A 22,478-nucleotide genomic window follows, 5' to 3' on the forward strand; every position below is an offset into this window, starting at 1 on the left:
CGCTTTCTGCATTAAAGCTTGGAGCTTAAGTCGGGAGAGATGATCGCATTGGCTTTTAACTTTGCCTTCGTTTTGTGTTCGGACCTAAGGTTCGAAAATGATTGTGTCGCCTTCAGCTTCCATCCCCGCCGAGGTTCGGACCTGGGGTCCGAAATGCGATCTCACAGGGTTAATTTCCTCGCCTTTGCCAGCGCTCGAGGCTTAGGGTCTGGAGACGATAATCGCACTATGTTTTGCTTTTAAACGTTCATCTTGGAATTTCGGACGCTTAGGGTCCGAAAACGTTGTTTGCACTATGTTTTTACTTAACTTCACCTTGTTGGAGCTCGGACGCGGGGGTCCGAAATGGATGCTGCGCTATGTTTTTAAAACTTTATTTGCCTTTGTTGAAGTTCGGACGCGGGGGTCCGAAATGCGCGTTTTGTTATGTTTAAAAAACCCAACTTTGCCTTTTTCGGAGCTTAGGGTCCGAAGCGCGTGTTTAATATGGTTGCTTTTAAAGCCTTACTTCGCCCTTTTTATTCGGAGCTTGGGGTCCGAAGTATGCGTTTTGTTGTGCGTTTTTGCTTTTTAAAACTTACTTCGCCCTTTTCAGAGCTTAGGGTCCGAAGTATGTATGGTGTGCGTTTTTGCTTTTTAAAACTTACTTCGCCCTTTTCGGAGCTTAGGGTCCGAAAACGGTGTTTATGTAGCTTTTTTAAAAAAACTTTAACTTTGTCATTTAGGGTCCGAAATGCGATGTTTGCACAATGTTTTAAAACTTCACTTTGTTGAAGTTCGGACCTAAGGTCCGAAATGGATGCGCAGCGTTACGTTTTAACTTGATTTTGGACATTTCGGACCTGGGGTCCGAAAATGGATGCGCAGCGTTACGTTTTAACTTGATTTTGGACATTTCGGACCTGGGGTCCAAAAATGGATGCGCAGCGTTACGTTTTAACTTGATTTTGGACATTTCGGACCTGGGGTCCGAAAATGGTATTCCACCTTACGCTTTTAAATTTTGAATTTTCACTTTCGGACACTTAAATCCAAAAAGAGGAGCGCATAACGTTTTTTTACCTTAACTTGACTTTCGCCAAGTTCGGACCTGGGGTCCGAAAAGGAGATGCATTATGTTAAGTTTTGAAATTTTGGAACAAACTCTTGGTATTTACGCCCGAAAGCCAGATCAGTCAAAAGGGCTCATTGGTTCACTACTCCAACGTTGATCAGCTTACGGACTGATCACGAACTCGCTCGAGGAGATACGAGAAACTCTGATTCAATTCTCGGGATGACGATCAAAAAACTCAAAACTGGAAAGGGGGACCCTGTCGGCGACAGGGGGCGTGTGCAACGCACAACAGAAGTTCATCACTTCGAGAGTAACAAACCCCATCCTCTACACCACCAATGGTAGAGCTTTTATGCCAACAACTTGTTGATGTGTTTTTTAGGACACCTCGAACACAAAATAAAATACCAAGTATTCTATCCTCTCTTGAACAAAGAAACCTCATATGCTACTTGATGTGATCAAATGAGATAACTCCAAGGTTTACAATGCAAACAACTCAGTGTATGATGTGATCTTGCTAGTAATCACAAAGGGACTTACGCTTTGAAAATGGCTGGAACGTGGATCTAAATGACTTTGAAAATAAAAGGCAAAAGGATAAAGGGTTTAGAGAGTCTATGCTAACCCTCAGAACAGTGATAATGTTTTGATAGATGGATTCCATAATCAAGCCTTGCTTCGCCATGCAGAAACAGCTACAGAAAAATGATGCAATCTCCAAAGGATAATTAAGGGTTTTCATATTATGAACATTCATTCAAACAACCAATATTGGCGCAGTCCAAGTGAATGTCCACAATCGAACTAGTGCTTAGTGAGGGTCAGCCTAACCATACACTGCAACTTACAATCAGCAAATTACAAATGGTACAAACCGGAATTCCAACAAGTATCATCATATTTCTCCATTATAATCAATGAACTTTATCTAAACTTGAGAAGTGACAAGAAACATGCAAAATGTTGCAACAACACATAGAGATCCACCATGCTTCAATGAAAATCATGTAATCATTTCAACAAGTCTTAGCAACAACTTCAAGCTTCCTCCTCCTACTCTACTACTAATTATCAACTATCTACTAACTATCTATTGATCAACTATTCCTTATTTTCAATCTATTAACCTTTACAAATGAGAGGATTGAACCTTATATAGAGGTCTCAATTACAATTCAATGGCTTAGATTGACTCAAGATCAATGACTGAGATTACATGATGAAATCCTAATTAGGGTTAGTTACAACTAACTTCCTTCGACCAATGACATTATTATATCACTTAGAAGTAGAACATATGTCCATTCTTGAATGTTGACTAGTGAGAATATAGGTTAGGTATGTGAAACAAAATTCGATGTAGTACCATGTGTCACTTGCTCCTTCATGAGATGAATCAAGTACATTGAACCTAGACATGCTGATAAGGAGTAACTTGACTTGTTGGTGATGATGAATAGGATGCCACCGCAGCATGTCCTCATGTAGATCATCACAAAGTGCTGCTTGTGTTGAGGTAACATCTCTTGATACTCAACATTGTCAATCATGGTGTCACTGCTTGATTTGATAGGACATATTCCCAAATTGCGTCATCTTTGGTGATCAAGTGTCTAACTTTGATTAACTCTTCTGAAACTATCACCTTTCCTTGATCACACTTGCATTTCACCTCCTGACACTTGGGAACCTCATCTTTATGTAATGAATTTCCACCTTGATCCTTGCATTTATGTAGGGCATCTCCATGTTGTATTGGTTTTGGATCTTGGATTTCTTAAGGAAATTCAAGATATTTGCAAAATTTCCTTATTTCATTGCCATGCCTTGGACCTCTTCATGTTATAGAACTATCTCCATATGGTGGTTATATCCTTGAGGTGACGCTTGAGTCCTTCTCTTGATGTTAATCCCTTTGATGTTGCATCCTTGAACTCGTGGATCTTGATGTAATGAAGTGCATCTCCTCTATCATGTTGAAGACTTTGATGCTAGCTTTCCTTTGTATTCTTGTGCTCATCATCCTAAAAACCAAAGAAATTATGCATCATACATTATGAATTGAATGAAATTTAAACCAACACTCAACAAATCAGACTCAAAAAGCCTCCCCACAATTTGGAAATATCATTGACAAACCAAGAAATGTGTATCTAAAAATGACTTTCAGAACTGTCAACCATCTGCAATCAGGTCTGATGCTTCCAGTCAGGTCTGCCACCGCACCTAAAATAGGAGTAAATGAATTTTTGGAATGAAACAACTAACCTTTGTTTTATATGATCCCATCACACCTTGGATTTCCTATTTATCCTTCTAGGTCGGCTGCCATGAATATTATTTATTTCGCACTTTAAATTCTTGAATTCTCCTTCATCAAAATGAGCCGACCTAGACCTAAGCGGGATTTTGGGGTTAACATGCACAAAGGAGAGTGGGTCTTTTAAGTGCAGAATATGTCTTTTAAGTGCCCAATATGAGCACATTTAGGGTCCTCCTATGCACAAAACATGGAGCGAATTTCATGTAGAAGCTTGCACAAATTCAAGGTCGGCAAGAAGTTGATTTACCCCATGAATGGGTATAAATATAAGTCAATCGTCCCCTCTTCAACACCATTCATCACTAATTCAACAATGTCCAATTTAAATCTGCTCTGCTGTAGGTGAATTAGGATCAGATTTCATTGTTTTCAGGTCTGATTCTTAGGATTCTAGGTGTGAGTTTATGCATTTAGGTTTGAGTTCTATACTTTTAGGACTACGTTTTCACGTTTCAGATCTGATTCTCCATTATAATCACTACTTCCTTTGGGCGCATATGACCCCTAGCTTTGCATAGTGGGTTTGAAATGACTACTTTCATTGATTAATGAGCACATTTAGGAGTTACACATGTACAAAGGAGGTATAGAGTGCATACTGAGACCTTGTTTGCACAAGTAGGTATAGCACAATTGTAGGTCATGCTAGTAGGGTGAATTCAAGACATGTATATGCACAAAGCTAGAGCGCATATACAAGGGGGGCTTGCATTAATTTGTATGTGCTTGGATGGGATTAACTCTTGCCTTAAACACATTTTGCCTCCTCTTGAGCGCATATAAACCTCATGTATGCACAATGCTACCCTCACACTGGCCAGAATTTAGACCTATCATTGCACAAGGGTGAGGACATGTTGTAGGTGCCCTTGCACACAAAATGAAGATGGGTGCATTTAAAGTGTGCTCATGCACAAAGTGAGGAGCAGGATATTGAGGTAAGATTGCACTACAAAGAAGAGAGTGCATACAAGCCCAAGGTATTGCCTTGCACAAAAGTTGCTAAGAGGGCATATTGAGAGTTGACTTGCACAATTAAAGGTGCAAGGGCGCAAATGAGGCATTGAGGTGCACAAATAGGGTAGGCGTATAAGAAGGATGTGCATGCACAAAAGCGATAGATATGATGCTTGGGCACATTTCCTCCCCTACCATGCACAAAACTTTCCTTGAGCGGTCTTGAAGTGTTGGTGTGCACAAATTGTGCTACAAGGGGGTATCACTTGACTTAGCTAAATTTTATCCTCATACATCCCATACCTAGGGTGCACCATTGCTAGGCTTTTGCACAATTTCAAGTACTTATATGTGGTGCAAGGGGGTTGACTCCAGACTTTGGGCAAATTTCTCACCCTTTTCTCGCCTAGGTCCTACACAAATATAAGCTTGTAATTCATGACATTAAGGTGATGTTCTTGCAATTCCTAACGGAATTACAAGCAAACTTACCACTCTTTACTCTTCAATCCACTCATAACAACATCTTGCACTCTAACAACATTTTGCAACTTTGACAATTTTGACAACATAGCAACTTTAGCAACATTGACAAAGTTTGAATCTTTCACATCGCTCAATCTTGACACTCACAAACATACCTCCACTCACAAGAAAAGGCTAAAGACTAAAAAAACTATCACCAAGCTAAGAGGACTAAACAAAAACACTTAAGCTAAAAGTGAAAAAGTGGGGGTCCCCATTTGCAATGGGGCGTGTATGTTTGCAACATAACACTAGTGCCAATTCAAATAAATGTTCCTAAACATTTCAAAGATAAAGACTCAATCCACACCTAGAACCTCCGAAAAATTCAACCCAACCTATCGAATAACTAGGAAATGTACTCGTCTTCGTACGTGTAGTGTCGTGGTTAAAACACTTCATTCGTGAAGCGGCCACCAAGGTTCAAATCCTTGTTGGGCCACTGTGCTTGCAGGCCTTTTGCCTTCGCTAGGACATTGAGCTTGCAGGTTTGATCAAGTGAAGTGTGAGGATGAGGTTCCCCGTTTGTGGCCTCCCCGATTCATAGCTTTAAGTCAAAAGCGTTTCACGTGGAGTCGGAAGGCGTGTTGTGCCAGTGTCACCGATCATGTTAAAAATTTTACAAAGCATAGTTTAAAAAAATAAAAATAAATAGGAAACATACTCAAAAGGGAAGAAAAATCCAAATTGGATCAAGGCACTTAGTCTTTGATTACCCAAGTGTGTTCAAATGTACTCATTCCAACTCATAAGACCAAAAGGGAAGAAAAATTCCAAATTGGATCAAGGCACTTAGTCTTTGATCACCCAAGTGTGTTCAAATGTATTCATTCCAACTCATAAGACCACGGTGACTCTTAAGATCCATTGTGATGAGCTACATGAGTAATCCTAACTTCAAAAGCATCCTAGATAGAGCCTTGCTGCCAGAGAGTGTCTATAGCCCCGAGGAGGTTATCGTTGTAATCTCATGGATATTTCTCCATTGCTAGCCAGGCGTCCATAGCCCCATTGGAGTTACTCACATGTTCCCAAAGCCAAATACTTTGATATTTCATTTCATTTTATTTATTCCTCTTGATTTTTCTTTTCTTTCTCATTTTTTCTTTCTTTTGATATTGCTTTTCTTTTTCACATATTACCCGTACTTTGGCTCATAAGCAATGAAGCTTATAATGGGTTTGAGAATTAAAGTGGCATTGAGTAGGATTTAAGATTTTTCACTAGTCACAACTTCTCCTAAGAAACCACAATGACTCAAAGCAATTTATTAAGTGTGTAAAAATATAGTAATCACAAGATATCAATATCAAGACCCAATAGGTGATTCCCTTCCAAGTCAAGTACAAAACCTAACCAAATGATAAAGTTAAAGAAGAACGACCTCAGATTCTAAAGAACTTCATAAATAGTTATCTAGGAAATGGACCAAACATAGGATAGGAATCATGCATTATCCAAAATATCATTGTTCTTTAATGTCACATCATTCCTATTTGTTATCCCCACAACAGTCAATTTATCCCCTCTTAAGTCATATAACTTTTTCACAACACTTTTAGACTTGCCATCATTCTAGCTATGGTATTAAAAACCTCATCTACTTTTGTTTTCACTTCCAAACTCTAGGTTTGGAATAAATCAATAAATTGTAGGGCATGCCACTTGTCAATTGAATGATATTGCCCCAATATGAGATACACAACCTTAATGAGGTCTATTGAGTATACTAGCTACTTCAATTCTTGGACCTATGCCAATAGAGTGATTATTTTATGTTTGTGATCCTCCAAGTTGCCGCATAAATGCTTTCCTTTTTTAGCTTCTGGACTAGTAACATTTGACCATCCACGTGTATAATTTCAAGCTGCTATCCTAAGCAGCCAATTTTGCTTTAGGCTAGTTATTTCAACATATAATGAAAATTCCTATTCTCTAATCCCCCAACCTGTGCGAGAAGGGTGGTAACTTGTCATTTATATTCTCCTTCACTTGGAAAAAGAAGCCTCCTTAGCTAGTGCATCCAACTTCAGCTTTAGGGTGAGAGTTTCTTGCTGTGACTCTTCTCATTTTGTTTCTGTTGTAGGTGCTTGCCGCCTATATTTTTAGTAGTACTTTGTGCTTCACAAAACTTTGTCTATAGCTCTTAGTCTTCTCTCTCTCAATGTTCTCCCATGGCTCGAGAACTTGGGAAGATAATTTCTCATTCTATTCATTCAGCTGCTTTTCAAAAGCTCTAATTTTTGTCTATGAATCCTTAAGGGTTTGTTTGGTTCTTGCTAGTTCGTGCTCCCCCTTCTCCAACTTTCTGCTTATAGACAAGTAGTAAGTGCAAACCATCTTAGCGCTCTCCTACATGAATTCCACTCTGTCTTTAGGTCTAGCATCTTGAGGACGTACCCCATGGCATACATCTAGTAGTTTACAGATTGCATTTCTAGTTCTGATTTGACCACTAACGGGGTAAGATGAGATATGAACATTGTTTCCCAACTAGCATTCTTTTAGTAGCCTATCATGTATCCATTTTTGCTTTTCTCTACTTTTCCTTCTTGTTCTTGGCTTGAACTGTCATTTCCCCTTCTCTAATTGAGCTGAAATAATCAAAATAATATCTTAAGTTGTCCAAGTGACTTTGTTTTATAACTTTGCCAAAGGACAATTTTATGATATATGATATTTGATATATATCATAAATATATATATCAGATATATATCATAAATATATATATCATAGATTTATATTATCTGTTCATAATAGGGAAATAGTCAATGGTCATAGCTAAATGCAAGAATTATTTGACAGAACATCTCATTCTCTTCATCGAGAATATCCAAATAAGTAGCTGATAGCCTGATTCTTTAGAACCAAATGTAGTAGGAATAGCAGCATTTTAATTACTTGTATATGTTTTTTTCTTTTTTGTGTGTTCTCAGATTTTTCTTTTTTTTTTATTTTTATGATTATTACTGTTGTGCCCAGACCAGCAGAGTTGTTAAATTATATTTCTTTTCTGAAAGTCAGGTACCCAAGATGATTAAAGACCATGAAAGGTACATGGACCAGTATCAGTCCCAGAATCATCAGTAAAAGTATAAAGCTTTAAGGGCACTATGCAATAATGCAGCATTGAAACCATTTATGTGAAATACATTTTAAGAGTTTTCCAAGGATATATAACATGCCTACGCTTCATAAAAGCAAAAGAAAATGGTTGTTAAGACCTAGTTTTCATAAAAGTTATTTTGACACTAACACATCTACACTTAATCACATTTATTATATATACTATATATAAATACACGTCAATGGTGCAATTTCCAAGGCCATTTATCTCCTTTGTTGCAGAGTTTCATCATGATTCTATTTGATTTCATCTTGTGGGCCAGGAGTATTGTTGAAACCATGAACAGTGGAGAGCATCACCCAGAAGATTTGAACAGTTTTTAAAAAAACTTACTGGATCATCTTAGATTTATGTCATCTAAGATAATAGATACATTGAAAAGAAAAGAGAAGCGAGCATTTCTGTGATGTTCATTTTAGGCTATTGAAGGATTCTTCAGAGACCCACTTAAGGCTTGTATCAATAAGAATCAGATATAGGGAAGAAGTAAGGTTTTGAAGAAAATTTTGGGGATCAGTCTCTGCTTTCACTTATGCTAAGAAGTCAAATCTCAGGTAATTCTTTCCATTGAAAATGATTTGACAAATCACCAAAAGAAACTAAAGATCCCATCCATGAAAACATATATAACCTTTTCTTTCATTCTTTCTACCAACTTTCTGATTATTTGTGGCGAGTCATCAGTCATATATGCCATAGTTTGAAATACTAAGACAGTTTTGCTGAATATAGTCCGCTTACTCAATTGAGAAAATTTCATATAATCTCAAATTAGTAATATAGCTTCACAAGCAAATTGTTTGATATTTTTAAGTTTTAGTAAGGACTTCAGAATACTTTGTGCCACCTCACAGAAGGAAGTAAGTTCTGCAGAACATCTGTGGTTTGCAACTTCTGCATCCCAATGGAGGTGAAACTTCTGCAGATCCACAAGGAGCTACAGGATTTGTAATTCTAGAAAGGTTGCAGGTTCCATAAATACACAGGAGTATGCACCCAATACAAATCAGTAGGGATTGTGTTTTGCATTGCTCAGTGAGAAGAAAAGGACTTTAAAAGAGTTACCAGATCTCTAGTGAAAGCCCTTTAGAATTGCACTTTCCATCTTATCCAAGACTTTTAAATGCTTACATTTCTGGGTTTGGTTCTTTTCTGGGCCTATAATTTGTACAATATACTGTCAAAAATTTTAATAGAGGTGTTCCATTAAAAGAGAATACTTAGCAGCATTTCTTACATACTTACAGCTGAGACCTTATTGTCTCACCAGATGAATTTAAGAGCTTATTACCAGAAAATTAAAAACTTTCCAGAGAAAAAACTATGTGTTGTCCAAGTTATTTATTATCTAATGTTTAGCAGGTTTGTGTCTCTGGCACCAAAATATCCAAACAATTTCATCAGATGCAGAATGATGAATATTCATGGGAAATGGAGCTACAGAATAACTAAAAATTAATGACAGAAGTATTTTGGATACCAGTTGCTACTCACCTTGTTCCACCCTGCGGTTGTCCTGTGGCAGATGCCAGAGAAGAAGACCCACCAGCCAGCTCAGCAATCTAACACAATTTAAGTAACATGTTCTGGTAAGTAATTCCAACTGACATATCATAAAGGAAACTTATAACTTAACAGTAACTTTTTTTCTTTCAATTCATGTATTCTGGAGATGAAGTCCAGCATTTGCAACTTCATTTCAGACAGAAATTTGAGGCTCATTTTTTAAGTAGAAGACATCATCTGAAAATTTTGCTCTGTTGCTAAAATTTGTAAAGGTCTTGGGAAGAATGAATTCCACTTATTCCTTTCACATGATAATCAAGTAGAGAGATGAATGGTGTCTGTAAACACTGAGCCTGATAACTTGTAACTTGATAATTTTACTTTCCAAACTGTCCAACTCAATTGCAGACAATCCTTCAAAAGATCCAACAAACATCAACTGTAAGTAGAGCACTAGGAAACAAGCCAGCCAATACCACTTATTCAGTGGAGTGCATATGCAATACTAAAAATGAAACAAGCTCTTCCACTTATTCAATGGTTAGTGATTACAAAACCTCCACTTATTCAGTGGGAAACAAAGGGCACTTCCACTTATGCAGTGGGAAAACAAGAGTGCACTTCCACTTATTCAGTGGCAAAACTTATTACAAAATAAGTACTTGTTCAGTGGGTAAGTACATCAGCAATAAGCAAAGATCAACCCCGCTGATGGTACTAGCATTCAGTGTTATAATATAAAGTTATAGAAATATTAGCTCTTCATTAGTATGATCATCCAAAGCATTACAAGATTAGCACATAAAAAAAACACTCCCCACTACCTGAAATTCCAACCCACCATCCCAAGTCTTCACTAAGTCTACTCCACCAATGCTAAGGAGGGGCATAACTGCTCAGCAGGCCTACCCCACCCTTTCCCTGTCCTAGTATGGCAAAGGTGTTCTGAGTGGGCACCACATAGCAATGAAATCAAAGATGGAACTATCCCCTAACCCTTGGTCTTCTATAACCAGGGAATGGAGTCACTCGACCTAATTAATCATTGCTAAAAAACTCATGTTTAGTTCTCCGAATGATGCCATAGAGACCAGTCCCCAGAATTTGGCTCCTGCTATTAGGATTAGGTGTTGTGCACCTTACAAATCTGGGTTGACATTATATCTATTTAATATTCTGATATGTTGTACTTGTAACTATAGGGCCACATGGAAAATGGCATCCCATTTGGGAGGATTCTCAAGATTCCTTGGGAATGACATATTATGCCACTTGGGTATTGTAATATGGTACAAGTAAGAGCATTTATGGCATGTAGAACGTGTAGGAGCACTTATGACATTATAACATTCATAAAATCTATAACATGTGAGAGCATGTAAGCAGGAGTTACAAATAGAACTAGGGAAGTCATGGAAGAAATTTGACAAAATTATAACATGTCCAAAATTTTTGAAGAGATTGAGCAAATCCAAAATGGAGTGCCCATCTTTGGTAGGTTGTAATATCCCTTTCCAGGTCCAATCCAAGACTTCTGGAAACTCCACACTTCTTGGAGAGACTTGTCATCTTGGGTGAACACCAAGTTTCAAATAAACAATTGTCATAAGCATTTTTGGCATTGGTGGTGAACTCAAATTATATTGTCATATTTTAATATTTTCATAAATTTGGTGGCTGTGCAAAAAATAATTAAAATATTAAATGGCTAAATATTTAAGTTGTCAAAAAAGTGTAAAATTAAAAGACAACTTATATTTAATTATTTAAAATAACAAATTATTAAGTTTGGAGGGAAAAGGTGGATTTTCGATTAATAATAATTTTAATTACTTTTAGTGTTGGATGGAAAAAAATAAAAAAGTAATTTTCATTCTATCATTGCCAATTCCCAGAAACCCTCATTTACAGAGCTTTGTCAGATTGCTCGATTCTCCAAAGGACAAAATCCCTATTGGCGAACAATCTCATGGACAAAACCCCATGTGACTAAACAAGTGATTTAACCTAGAAGTCGCCATCGTGTTGAATGCAATAAGTTTGTATTTCTTTATCCAAGAGATTTGGGAATATACAGGAGGTTACAAGTTTGTTGTACTTTCTGGAATTTTTATAATAAAATAATTCCAAAGTTGACTGGAATTTTTAAGTAAAAAATTGCTACTAAATAAGGCTAATATTGGTCATACGATACCTTGTTGGAGTAGTGGATTTCCTTATTAATAATTATAAGCACTTGATGAGTGTTGCGTGGTAGGTTGGAGAGACTTCTTATCATATTCAAAAAAGCGAGAACATTTACTCATCGCCAATTTCAAAGGAGTCAAAGGGCACATCTAAGTCTACATTGAAGTTTTAGAGGTGTCAAACATTTGTTACAAGTTTAATTCAGCTGACTGTATAAAGGGGGCATCTAATCATAAGTCTTTGCAACAATGGGGACATACCAAATCTGTTGCCACTTTTTTGGTGAAATAATTTGGTTGTTCTTTCTTGGTCCTATTCCACTATCCCTCCTTAGCCACCACCTAAGACTTTAACGAGTCACTCAAAAAAGAAGAAAAAGGTAATTGCATGCATCAAAGGATCATCATTGGTCAATGAGGAAGGTAAAAGACTTTATTGTACAACAAAAGACCATAGCAGCTTCCAAAGAAGGACTCTATGACAGTTCAGAATTGTTTGGAAATGTTTTCTGGGTATAGCGCACTATCTAGGAAGAACATAATGAAGGACTAAAATAAACAATTTCAGTTCAGACCAAGAATAGCAGGCAGTAGATAAAGAACGGCAGATTTAAATCCACAAGTCAGTCATGCAACATACCCCTAAGCTATGGGGAAATTTTCCAAGTTCCTTTTTGACTATTCAAATTTACTCTTTCATAATTTTATTTGAAAAACAAAAGAAAAAAATATTGGATGATGGAAATATATTGAATAATTATTTATTATTTGAAATTAAATAAGTTGCTAGGTCTTATGTAATGAATTATTTATTCAAATTAAAAGATAGTCTGGTCAGTATTTGTTATTTAAATCTTGCAAATTGGAAACAAAAAAAAAAGAGAAATCAAACTATCAGGAGTGCACAAGAAAATTAATTTTCAACAATGGCAAAAAAAAAATTCTAAAAGGAATATTTCATCAGTGAACTTCTTGACTTGGGAGTTACATACTATTATGGGAGATGCATTCACAAGGTGGAATATCAACCATGGATTTGGGCACCAAAGTGGAGCTCATGGCTTTGACCCATGGCAATATATTGGATACTTGTGATGGAGGTATTAAGTACAATTGACATCAATGGAATATTCTACAATATCGGAATCTTCCCAACATGTTCTCTACCCCAACAGGTTGTCAATGTGGTACGAATTTTGCAATTTCTCTTAATTTTGTGCAAGTGGTTTTGAGCTCCTAGGCACATAGTCTGTCAGGGGCTAAACTTTCGGCCTCACACATAGGTGGGTGACGCAACCAATGCTGCTGTCCAAACACCACCAACCCACTACTTATGGTGGGAGTGCCTCTTTTTAAAACCTAGCATATAGCAAAGGGTCATATGGAGAACCTGTGTCCAACCCCCATGGGCCAATCTTACCCACATGTCCTAATTGGGCATTTTTTTCAAATTGTTTGCCAGAGTGTCGAGATTTTGAAAACAAAATATTGGTAGAAAAGCTGGTTTCGAGCACTTCACAATAGTGTAGACCATTTCTTCATTTTTTTTTGTTGGTGGATTTAATTAATAATTGAAGTCAGATTTTCTTCAGACTCCAAGCTCATAAATTTTTGCCTAGATCTTTGATTTCCACAATACCTGCAACATTGAAAGGTATTGAAGAGATCTATCAAATTGTCCATGCACATTTTCTATATTCAACCCTAGGTAGATTTTATTTAGATTTGTTCATATTTGCATTCTAGAGGATTACTTGGAAGTTGGACATGCTACTATTGTGGGAGAGGCATTCACAAGGTGGAATATCAACCATGGATTCGGGCACCAAAGTTGAGCTCATGGTTTTGACCAATGGCAATATATCGGACACTTGTGATGGAGGTGTTAAGTACAATTGGCATCAACACAATATTCTACAATGTTGGTATCTTCCCAAAGTATTCTTTGCACCAACAAGTCATTAATGCGGTACAAATTTTGCAATTTCTTTTTTAAATTTTTATTTCTATTTACAGGCAAAGTTTGTGCAAGCAATTGTGAGCTCCTAGGCACATAGTCTATCGGGGGCTAAACTTTTGGCCTTGCACATAGGCAAGTGATGCAGCCAACCCTGCTACTCGAGCACCACCAAACCACTACTTGTGGTGGTAGTGCCTTTTTTAAAATCCAATGCATAGCAGACAATCATATGGAGAATCCATGTCCAACCCCCAAGGGCCAATCTTGTCCACATGTCCTAATTGGGCATTTTTTCCAAATCGTCATAACTTTCCACCCGAGTGTCAAGATTTTGCAAACAAGATATTGACAGAAAGTTAGTTTCAAGCACTTGACAGTAGTGCACTTGACAAATACAGCAGCTTAAAGAACTTTAATAATAACAAAAATGCTTATATAAAAGTGAAGTGAAGTTTTCATGGAAGCTCAAAGTCTTTTGTAACTCCCTCAAGACAAGAAAATAGAAACAAAGCTCAAAGTATTTAATTTCCACTATCCTATCTACCTTTCCAAAATGATTAAAACAAGAACAATATACAGCATATAACAACACAAAGTCTGCAAATATGATGCGCTTCTAAACTACTTCAAATGGGAACAAGCACAAAGTCTTGCAACTCTTCTCAGCTTTTAACACTTGACTACACTAATTTAACCTTCACTATTTGCAACACAAAGTCTACAAGAAATCAGGTTAAAGCTCCTTTCAACAATCTCATTACAACTTACAACCTCAAGCAAATACATAAAAATATACCACTATGACACAAGAACACAATGAATATAAGGATATGACTTCAACAAAAAGTCTGAAACTCAAAGCCTTCTTTCTATTACTTGAGAAAACAATTTACAAGTATGAAGCACAAAGTCTTTATGAATGTAAATTTCTGCAGAGTTTTCTTGCTTGTTGAAAAAGATAAAAATTACAAAGGGCACCCTCGTGTACATATAGGAGAGGGGTTGAGAGCAAAAAGTGGGAGAAGTCTAACTAATTAAGACTTTTTCAACAACTAACTATAACTAACTATGACTTATTAAAATTACAGACCTTTGCTAACCAGCTTGTAATTTGTTTACATGCAATTACAAGTTACAAGATTACAAGTCTCGACACTACATGTAATTTGTCGAAAAAAATATACATAAAACAAAACTCAAGTGTCATGAGACACTTCTTATTCTCTTCTATCTTTGGCCATGAAAGAATGAAATCTCTCAATTGATTTCGGCAACTCATCAGGATCTGGACCCACTCTATTCCTTACAACAATAACAGTCTTAATGATGACATTGAAATACCTGACTATTGCTACTCTATGTTCCTTAAGAACAATCTGCATCTTATCAAGAAAGACTTGGCAATTCACAAACTGATGGATTGAAGCCACCGTAAACTGTTATGATTCCAGTTCTTGACAAAGTTTTGACACCAACTCGGAAAGTATCAAATCTTCAGAGAACAATTCTCCATCCTGACTTAAAATATTACAAGACATTTTCTCAAAACTAGAAATGACATCTTGCTCCATCTCAATACTCATTTCAAAAGTAACCTGTACATCTTTGATAAGGTCCTTAATAACCAATGATGTATTGATCATAAGCTCCTCAAATTTGATGTAAGTCTCTGTATTAGGTATCACCATATTGTTGCAAACCCTGAACCAACGAAGCTACTAAGTCCTGAGCATCATGCATCATTCCAACATGTGTTTGGCTTCCTAACTCCACCCTAGTGAACCTGCAATCACATACCTGCATTTCTTTTGGCAGTTTCTCAGCTAGAAGTTCTGCCACTTCTGCATACTTCATCTTATTGCTATCCACAACTACACGTGAGACTATCTCCACCTTCTTAGCATCTCTTGGCTTAGGCTTCCTAAGTTGCTGAAAATCAAATATATCAGGAGAAATCTCCTGCTTCTTCCTTTTTGGAGTTATTGAACTCAACCATGGGGGTAGATCTAATGAGTTCATGTTCGTAGCAACAGTTGTGGTTTTTGAAGAAACAAGCTCTACCTCTACCACAGTTGTCACTCTAGGAGAAACCTCTGTCTTGTTGGTTGAAAATTTTGTACACTTGGGGGAAATATAAAAAATTGTGGTTTCAACCACAGCACACGAGTAAAAACTCTCCTAATTAAGGGAAGGCTCCCCCTATCTAACTAAAACTGAAATAAAAACAGGATGGGACAACAGTCTTCCTTCTCTCTTCAAGAAAAACAATATTTTTTTCTCTTCACAGAAAAGCATAGCAATTGAATATGAACAGCAGTAACTACTTTCAAGTGAAATGAGAGAAAGGAAATGAAGTTTCCTGAAAGCACAAAGACTTCCGTCACTTCCTTCAGGACGGGACAGCAATATCAAGCTCAAAGACTTGACTATTGGAAGTCCTATCTACCCTTTGCTATACTAAATTTTACAACGAATAAAAGATAACAGCTCAAAGACTGGAATAATCTATTCTTTCAACCTAAGTTACCGGTACTTACCATTTTCCCCACGAATCCGGATGCGGTGCGTATCGGATTCGGATTCGCCCCGGAATCCCTGTGGATTCGGACAGGGTACCGATTTTTTCCCCCTGAAACGTATCCGATATTTGACTCACGAATCCCGACGCATCCGGTGTAGACGTGGCGATTCCATACGGTTTTTTTGACGAATCCGCATCATTCGCAAATTTCGAGGGTTTTTTCCATGGGTCAAATATGTCGTTTAACATTTAAAACCCTAAAGCAAAGGTAAAAATAAAAAATCGTGAAAACCGAAAAAACGCGAAACTTTGAAACCATATCGCGCGACGGCACACAGGTGAAAGTAGGCACGCAGACACAGAGGAGGCGCCACGGCAGGAGGGCAACGGCACAGAGGAGGCCCGCGACGACGGCGGGAGGCGCCACAGCAGGAGGGCGACGACACAGAGGAGGCGCGTGACGACGGCGGGAGGCGCGCGACGACGGCGGGAGGCGCCACGGCAGGAGGGCTTCGAGATCAGGTATGATATTAATTTTTTTATTATAGTGTGCTATAGTTTATTAAATTTTATTATAGTTAAAAAAATAATTAAAATTTATTAGTTTGTTAAATTTTAATATTTATTATAGTTTTTTTTTTTTGTTTAATAGTTTGCTAATTAAATTGTTTGTTAAATGAAACAAACAATCTAATAAAAATATAATTTTTCATTAGATTGTTTGTTTTCATTTAACAAACAATTTACAAACTATTAAATAAAGTTAAACTATAATAATTTTTTTTAAAAACTACTCATTTTTAAAATATTAAAAATAATAATAATTTAATAATAGGTATATTTTTTAAAAACCTAATAATTTTCATAATTATAATAATTTCACTTTTATTTTAAATAAATTATTAAATTTAATTTTATATATTTAACATTTATAATCTATTGTTTAATATTAAATATTAATATTTTTTTTTTTAATTTGTTGTAGAAATCATAATGGCAACGACTACTAGCTCTACTCCTCAAAGCTCTACTCCTCAACGGACTTTCAAAACTGACCCAAATTCACCTTTATGGAAATATGTCAAAATAATAGACCAAGTAAAAGGTGGTGGAACATTTTTATGGATATGCAACTTCTGTAGTACGAAAAAAACTAGCTCCTACAGTCGTGTCAAAGCCCATTTTTGTGCCATTCCCCAACAAGGAATCAAACCATGTCTAGGAAAGAATGGAAATGGGATGTCACCTCAAGAAATAGCAGGATATATTAGAGAGCAAGAGGAAGCAGATGCAAGAGTTGGTCGTGCCTCAAACCATCTTTTGTTGACAGGAAGAGGAAGTAAATCAAAGAGGCCCCCTGCTTCTCCATCTTATAGCGATTTTCCTGATATCGTGGTAGAGAGCCACCCATTCTTGGACCCAATTAGTGAAGAACCTGTTATTGTGAAGAGAAGCAGGGGACCATTAGAGAGAGCATTTAAGAATGATGCTAGAGAGATTGCAGATCAATCCGTTGGAAGATGTCTATATGCAAACGGTTTGTCATTTAATGTGGTACGATCACCATATTGGCAGGATATGTTGAAAAAGGTAAATGAGGCTCCACAAGGGTACACAGGGCCAGGTTATGAGAAGGTGCGTAGCACCTTACTAGCAAAGGAGGTAAAAAACATAGACAATGCATTGGCTCCCATTAGAAATTCATGGAAACAAACAGGGGTGTCCATCATTTCAGATGGATGGAAGGATACCAAAAATCGGCCATTAATTAATGTAATTGCAGTGTGCCCTAAAGGGGCAATGTTTCTGAAAGATGTGGATTGTGAAGGACAGGTGAAGGATGCACAATTTATTGCTAACATCCTTATACAATGCATTCAGGATGTGGGACCTCAAAATGTTGTCCAAGTAATAACGGACAATGCAAAGAATTGTAGAGCTGCAGGTATGTTGATTGAGACACGGTTTGAACACATATTTTGGACACCTTGTGCTGTCCACTCTCTCAACCTCATGCTACAAAAGATAGGCAGGAAAATAGATTGGATCAAACAAATTTATGTTGAGGCTGAAGAGATCCAAATGTTCATCACAAACCATAACATGTCACAGGCCATTTTCAGATCATTTTCACAGTTGGAGTTGCTAAAGGTAATTGAAACACTTCAATTTTTAAAATCTACATTTCACTTTGATGGTTACTTAATTTTTATTTTTTTATCATGTCTTCTTTGTATTCTAATTTTTATTTTTAATTTTTGAATAGGTTGCCGAGACCCGATTTGCATCCAACACAATCATCTTGAGGCGACTTGTGAAGGTGCGACAGCCACTTGCTAGCATGGTAATTAGTCAAAGTTGGTCCCTATGGAGGCAATCCAATACTAAAAGGGCAGCAAATGTAAAGCGCATGATCCTAGATGACACTTGGTGGGATCGAGTGGAATATCTTTTGAGTTTCACTGAGCCCATCATGAGTATGATCCGTTATACTGACATGGATCACCCATGTTTGGGAGAGGTATATGATGGCATTGACTCGATGATTGAGAAAATGAAAGCCATCATCAATGCAAAAGAGCAAGATCCCGAAGAAACTTTCTTCAAAGAGGTTCAATCAATTTGTGTTGAGCGGTGGAACAAAATGACCACCCCACTACATCTTCTTGCATTTGCATTGACTCCCAAATTTTATAGTGATGAAATGCTTGCTAAGCCATCAAGGGTACCACCATATAGAGATTCAGAAGTCAGTGAAGGGTGTAGGACAGCACTTACTAAACTCTTCCCAGATTCTGAAATGGAGGATTTAATGACAAGTGAGTTTGCTGATTTTGTAGCCTCCAATGGTCTAAGTGTTTCCGCTCTCCGTGACAAGTATAAAAAGGATTCTCATGCTTGGTGGTACCTCAATGGCCATACATCACCAAACCTTCAAACTCTTGCAATCAAAGTTTTATCGCAAGTAAGTTTCTTAATTTTTATTGCTCTCTAAATTTAGATTTTTTACTATTTTATAATTGTCACCCTCTCACTTTGTGTCAATTATTCAATAGGTTGCTAGTTCCTCTTCATCTGAGCGAAATTGGAGCACATACTCCTTTATCCACTCAGTGAAACGCAATCGACTGGCAGCAAGTAAGGCAGAAGAGCTCGTTTATGTGCATTCAAACTTGCGCCTTCTTACTCATAAACAAAATGAGTATAAGGATGGGAGCACAAAGTTTTGGGATGTAGATCCAGAGCGAACTGATTTGGATTTTTCAGCTGCCACACAATCTTTACTTTCTGGGGAGTCTGATAGCCAATGTGCTGCTAGTGCAAGTGGCAGTGAGGCTGCATGTGGTTCCAGTACTCTACCTACATCATCTAATGTCAATGATGATGTTGATCTTGATCTTCCTAGTGACCCATATGATGCTATTGCTGATTATTAGTTGTGTCATTTTATTGTTGAACGGTTGAGCCAGTGAACAATGAATTTGATATCTATCATAACATTCAAAGTTTGTAATTTTGTTATAGACTTATAGTTATATCAATATGAATCATATATGATAGTTCCAAGTTTTGTTTAGCATATGGATGATATGTGGGATTCTAAATTTAATTTTTGTTTCTACTTATTAGAGTGTATATATGTATATATTTATGATTTTTACATTTTTTTGTACGGACGTACCCATACGTACCCAGGCCCCCCCTAAAAAAAATGTCGTACCAGCGTACCGTACCCACGTACCCGTACCCGTACCCGTACCCATACCGGCAACTTAGCTTTCAACACAAAGATAAGAACTAATGCAAGCTCAAAGACTTGCTGCTATTTCTTGTCAAACAGTAATTTTTCCTGAAGAATAGACGCAAGCTCAAAGACTTGCCGCTCCTTCTAGAGATTTTCTTATTTTAAATAATCTTCTCTACTTGCAGCTCAAAGACTTCAAATCAGATTGGACTAAGCTCCTTTAGAAACACTTTGCATAGAAGAAATAAAAAGATTCAAACTCAAACATGTAGCTCAAAGACTCAAAACTTGAGTAATCCTTCTTTATTATTCTTCAAAACCTTCAATTCACATACATAAGCTCAAAGACTTCTTGCTGTAAATTTGGCAGAGTTTTTGCTTGCTTTCCCAAAAGATAAAAATTACAATAGACTCCTCAAGTATTTATAGAAGAGGAGCCTTGAGAAAAAGGTGGGAGGATCCTAACTAACTTGAGAGATTCTCTCAACCACCAAGACTCATTCAATAACTAACTGAGACTCCATTAACTACCTAAGACTTATTCCAACTATAGTCCTAATCGGACACAACTTGTAGTTGACTTACATGTAATTACAAAAGTGCAAGTAATGTGTAACTTGCTTTTTACAAAAAATGCTTTTACATGCAACTTGTCAAAACTAAATTACAACTAAAGATTACAAAAGAGGGAAAATTCAACTAAGTGTTGAAAAACACTTAAGTTGCATTTTGTGAAGACACAAATCCTTGAAATTTCTGGATGCTCGCTTGTGGTTCATCGGGATTCGGTTCATGGGTGTTCTTGGCAACAACCATAGTCTTCACAATAGTGTCGTGACAGCGGAGGAGCACAGAATTGTTTTTATCCAGGATAGACTGGATTTCATGCAGAAAGGGTTGGTGTTTCATGAATGCTTGAATCGAAGCTGCCGAGAATTGTTCGCTCCTCCATTCATTATGAATCCTCATCTATAAATCAGCAACAACTTCTTCTTTTGGAATCAGCTCTCCATCCTGACTTACTATGTTGCAAGAGGCCCTTTCACAATGTGAGACAATATCTCGGTAAACTTCACCCCGGAATCTCCTTGCATCACCGATCTCCTCAATGAGGGATTTAAGAACAAGGGTCTTGTTTTCCAAGAGTTCTTCAAATTCCAAGTACATGACCCTGGAAGAGATGATGGCATGCTCCTGCAAAATACTCAGTTGTTGTTGGGGCATGGTACGCCAGATTGTCAGACTTTTCTCAACACTTTCCAGATTCTTTTTGAAAGTGTTAGAAGTCTGATCCAATTTCTCCTCAATGGTCTCTAGTTTAGACATTATTTGAAAAATGTCTTTTATTAATTGTACACATTGATCATGAAGTTGATCAACCCAGCAATCCAGTGCTTGTACCTTTTGAGCAGCCCTTTCCACTCCACGAATTGATTCTTGGGAACCAGAGGAACCTATGGAGTTACTCCCTTCAGCAGCAGGTTTTGTGATTTTATGAATGGCTGCCATAAGCTATCAGTTTTCCTCTTCTAGCTTGTCTTTCTTTGCTAGAAGATCATCACACATTTGCACCAGTGAAGCAACAGAAAACTGAGCATCATGTTTAATGACCTCATGCATTTGTTTGCCCAACTCTATCCTTGTAACTTTATAATCAGCAACTGACATTTCTTCAAGTGGCTTATCTGCAATAGGTTCCACAATTTCAGCTACCTTCATCTTGTTGCTATCAACAGTTACCCTAGAGATAGTCTTGGCCTTCTTAGCAACTTTGGATCTGGATTGTTTGAGTTGCTGGTAATCAAAGGCATCAGGTGAGATTTCTTGCTTCTTCCTTTTCGAGGTAAAAGAACTAAGCCATGGAGGCAAAGTCATCAACTCCCCTCCAGTCACAGCCGTAGGCAAAGGAGAAGCAGTTTCTGTTTGAATCACCGTGGTCATCCTGGGAGGAATATCTGTTTGGACAGCAACCACGGTTTGCTCAATTACCAATGGGCATGAAGATTGCCTCATGAATTCTTCAAAACTAGAAGTGGAAGTATCAATTTCTGATAACTGAATGCAAGTAGGAATATTCTCAGGAACTTTCAACACACTCTCTTGTTGATGATCAAGAGATGGCTCATATGCTGAAATGGGAATTGCATTTTGAGGAGACTCATCCGCAAGCAAATCAGGAGGAGAAAGAGGCGTCTTGATGGAAACTGGAGGAATGACCTCATGAGGCGAGTCTAAAACTGGAGACTTAGGAGCATCATCAGATTGTTGCCCCTCTTCTGGATTATCCAGATCAATCACCTGTACATGGAATCATGATTTTTCCTTCCCACGAACAGTCGTCTCCTCAGGAGGAAGCACTACTGCACGACTGACTCGTAACTTGATCCTTGTGCCCGAAGATGAAGCACCCTCCTTGTTGTCAATCTGAATCTCAGATTTCCGTCCAAGAGGCCCCGTAGAATCATCTTCTTTACCAACCTTGATTTTGATAAGTCTAACAGCATTACTTTTCAGCCATGTGTTAGTGTTGGCCAAGATAGGCTGAAATCTGTCAAGGATGGAGATGC

The 22,478-nt window shown here is 37.5% G+C and overlaps 1 protein-coding gene across 9 annotated transcripts in view; it reads right to left on the reverse strand.

Annotated features, from left to right (window-relative positions):
• Nucleotides 1-22,478, reverse strand: part of LOC131038497 (uncharacterized) — a 413,595-nt gene that overhangs the window by 261,115 nt on the left and 130,002 nt on the right. For all 9 annotated transcript variants that reach the window (XM_057970943.2, XM_057970942.2, XM_057970938.2 and 6 more), the window contains exon 4: nucleotides 9,488-9,555. In XM_057970943.2, the coding sequence (XP_057826926.2) occupies nucleotides 9,488-9,555 (68 nt within the window). The remainder of the gene's footprint in view (nucleotides 1-9,487; nucleotides 9,556-22,478) is intronic.

The sequence above is a fragment of the Cryptomeria japonica genome, chromosome 10 (assembly GCF_030272615.1).
Source record: "Cryptomeria japonica chromosome 10, Sugi_1.0, whole genome shotgun sequence".
NCBI classification, from domain to species: Eukaryota; Viridiplantae; Streptophyta; class Pinopsida; order Cupressales; family Cupressaceae; genus Cryptomeria; species Cryptomeria japonica.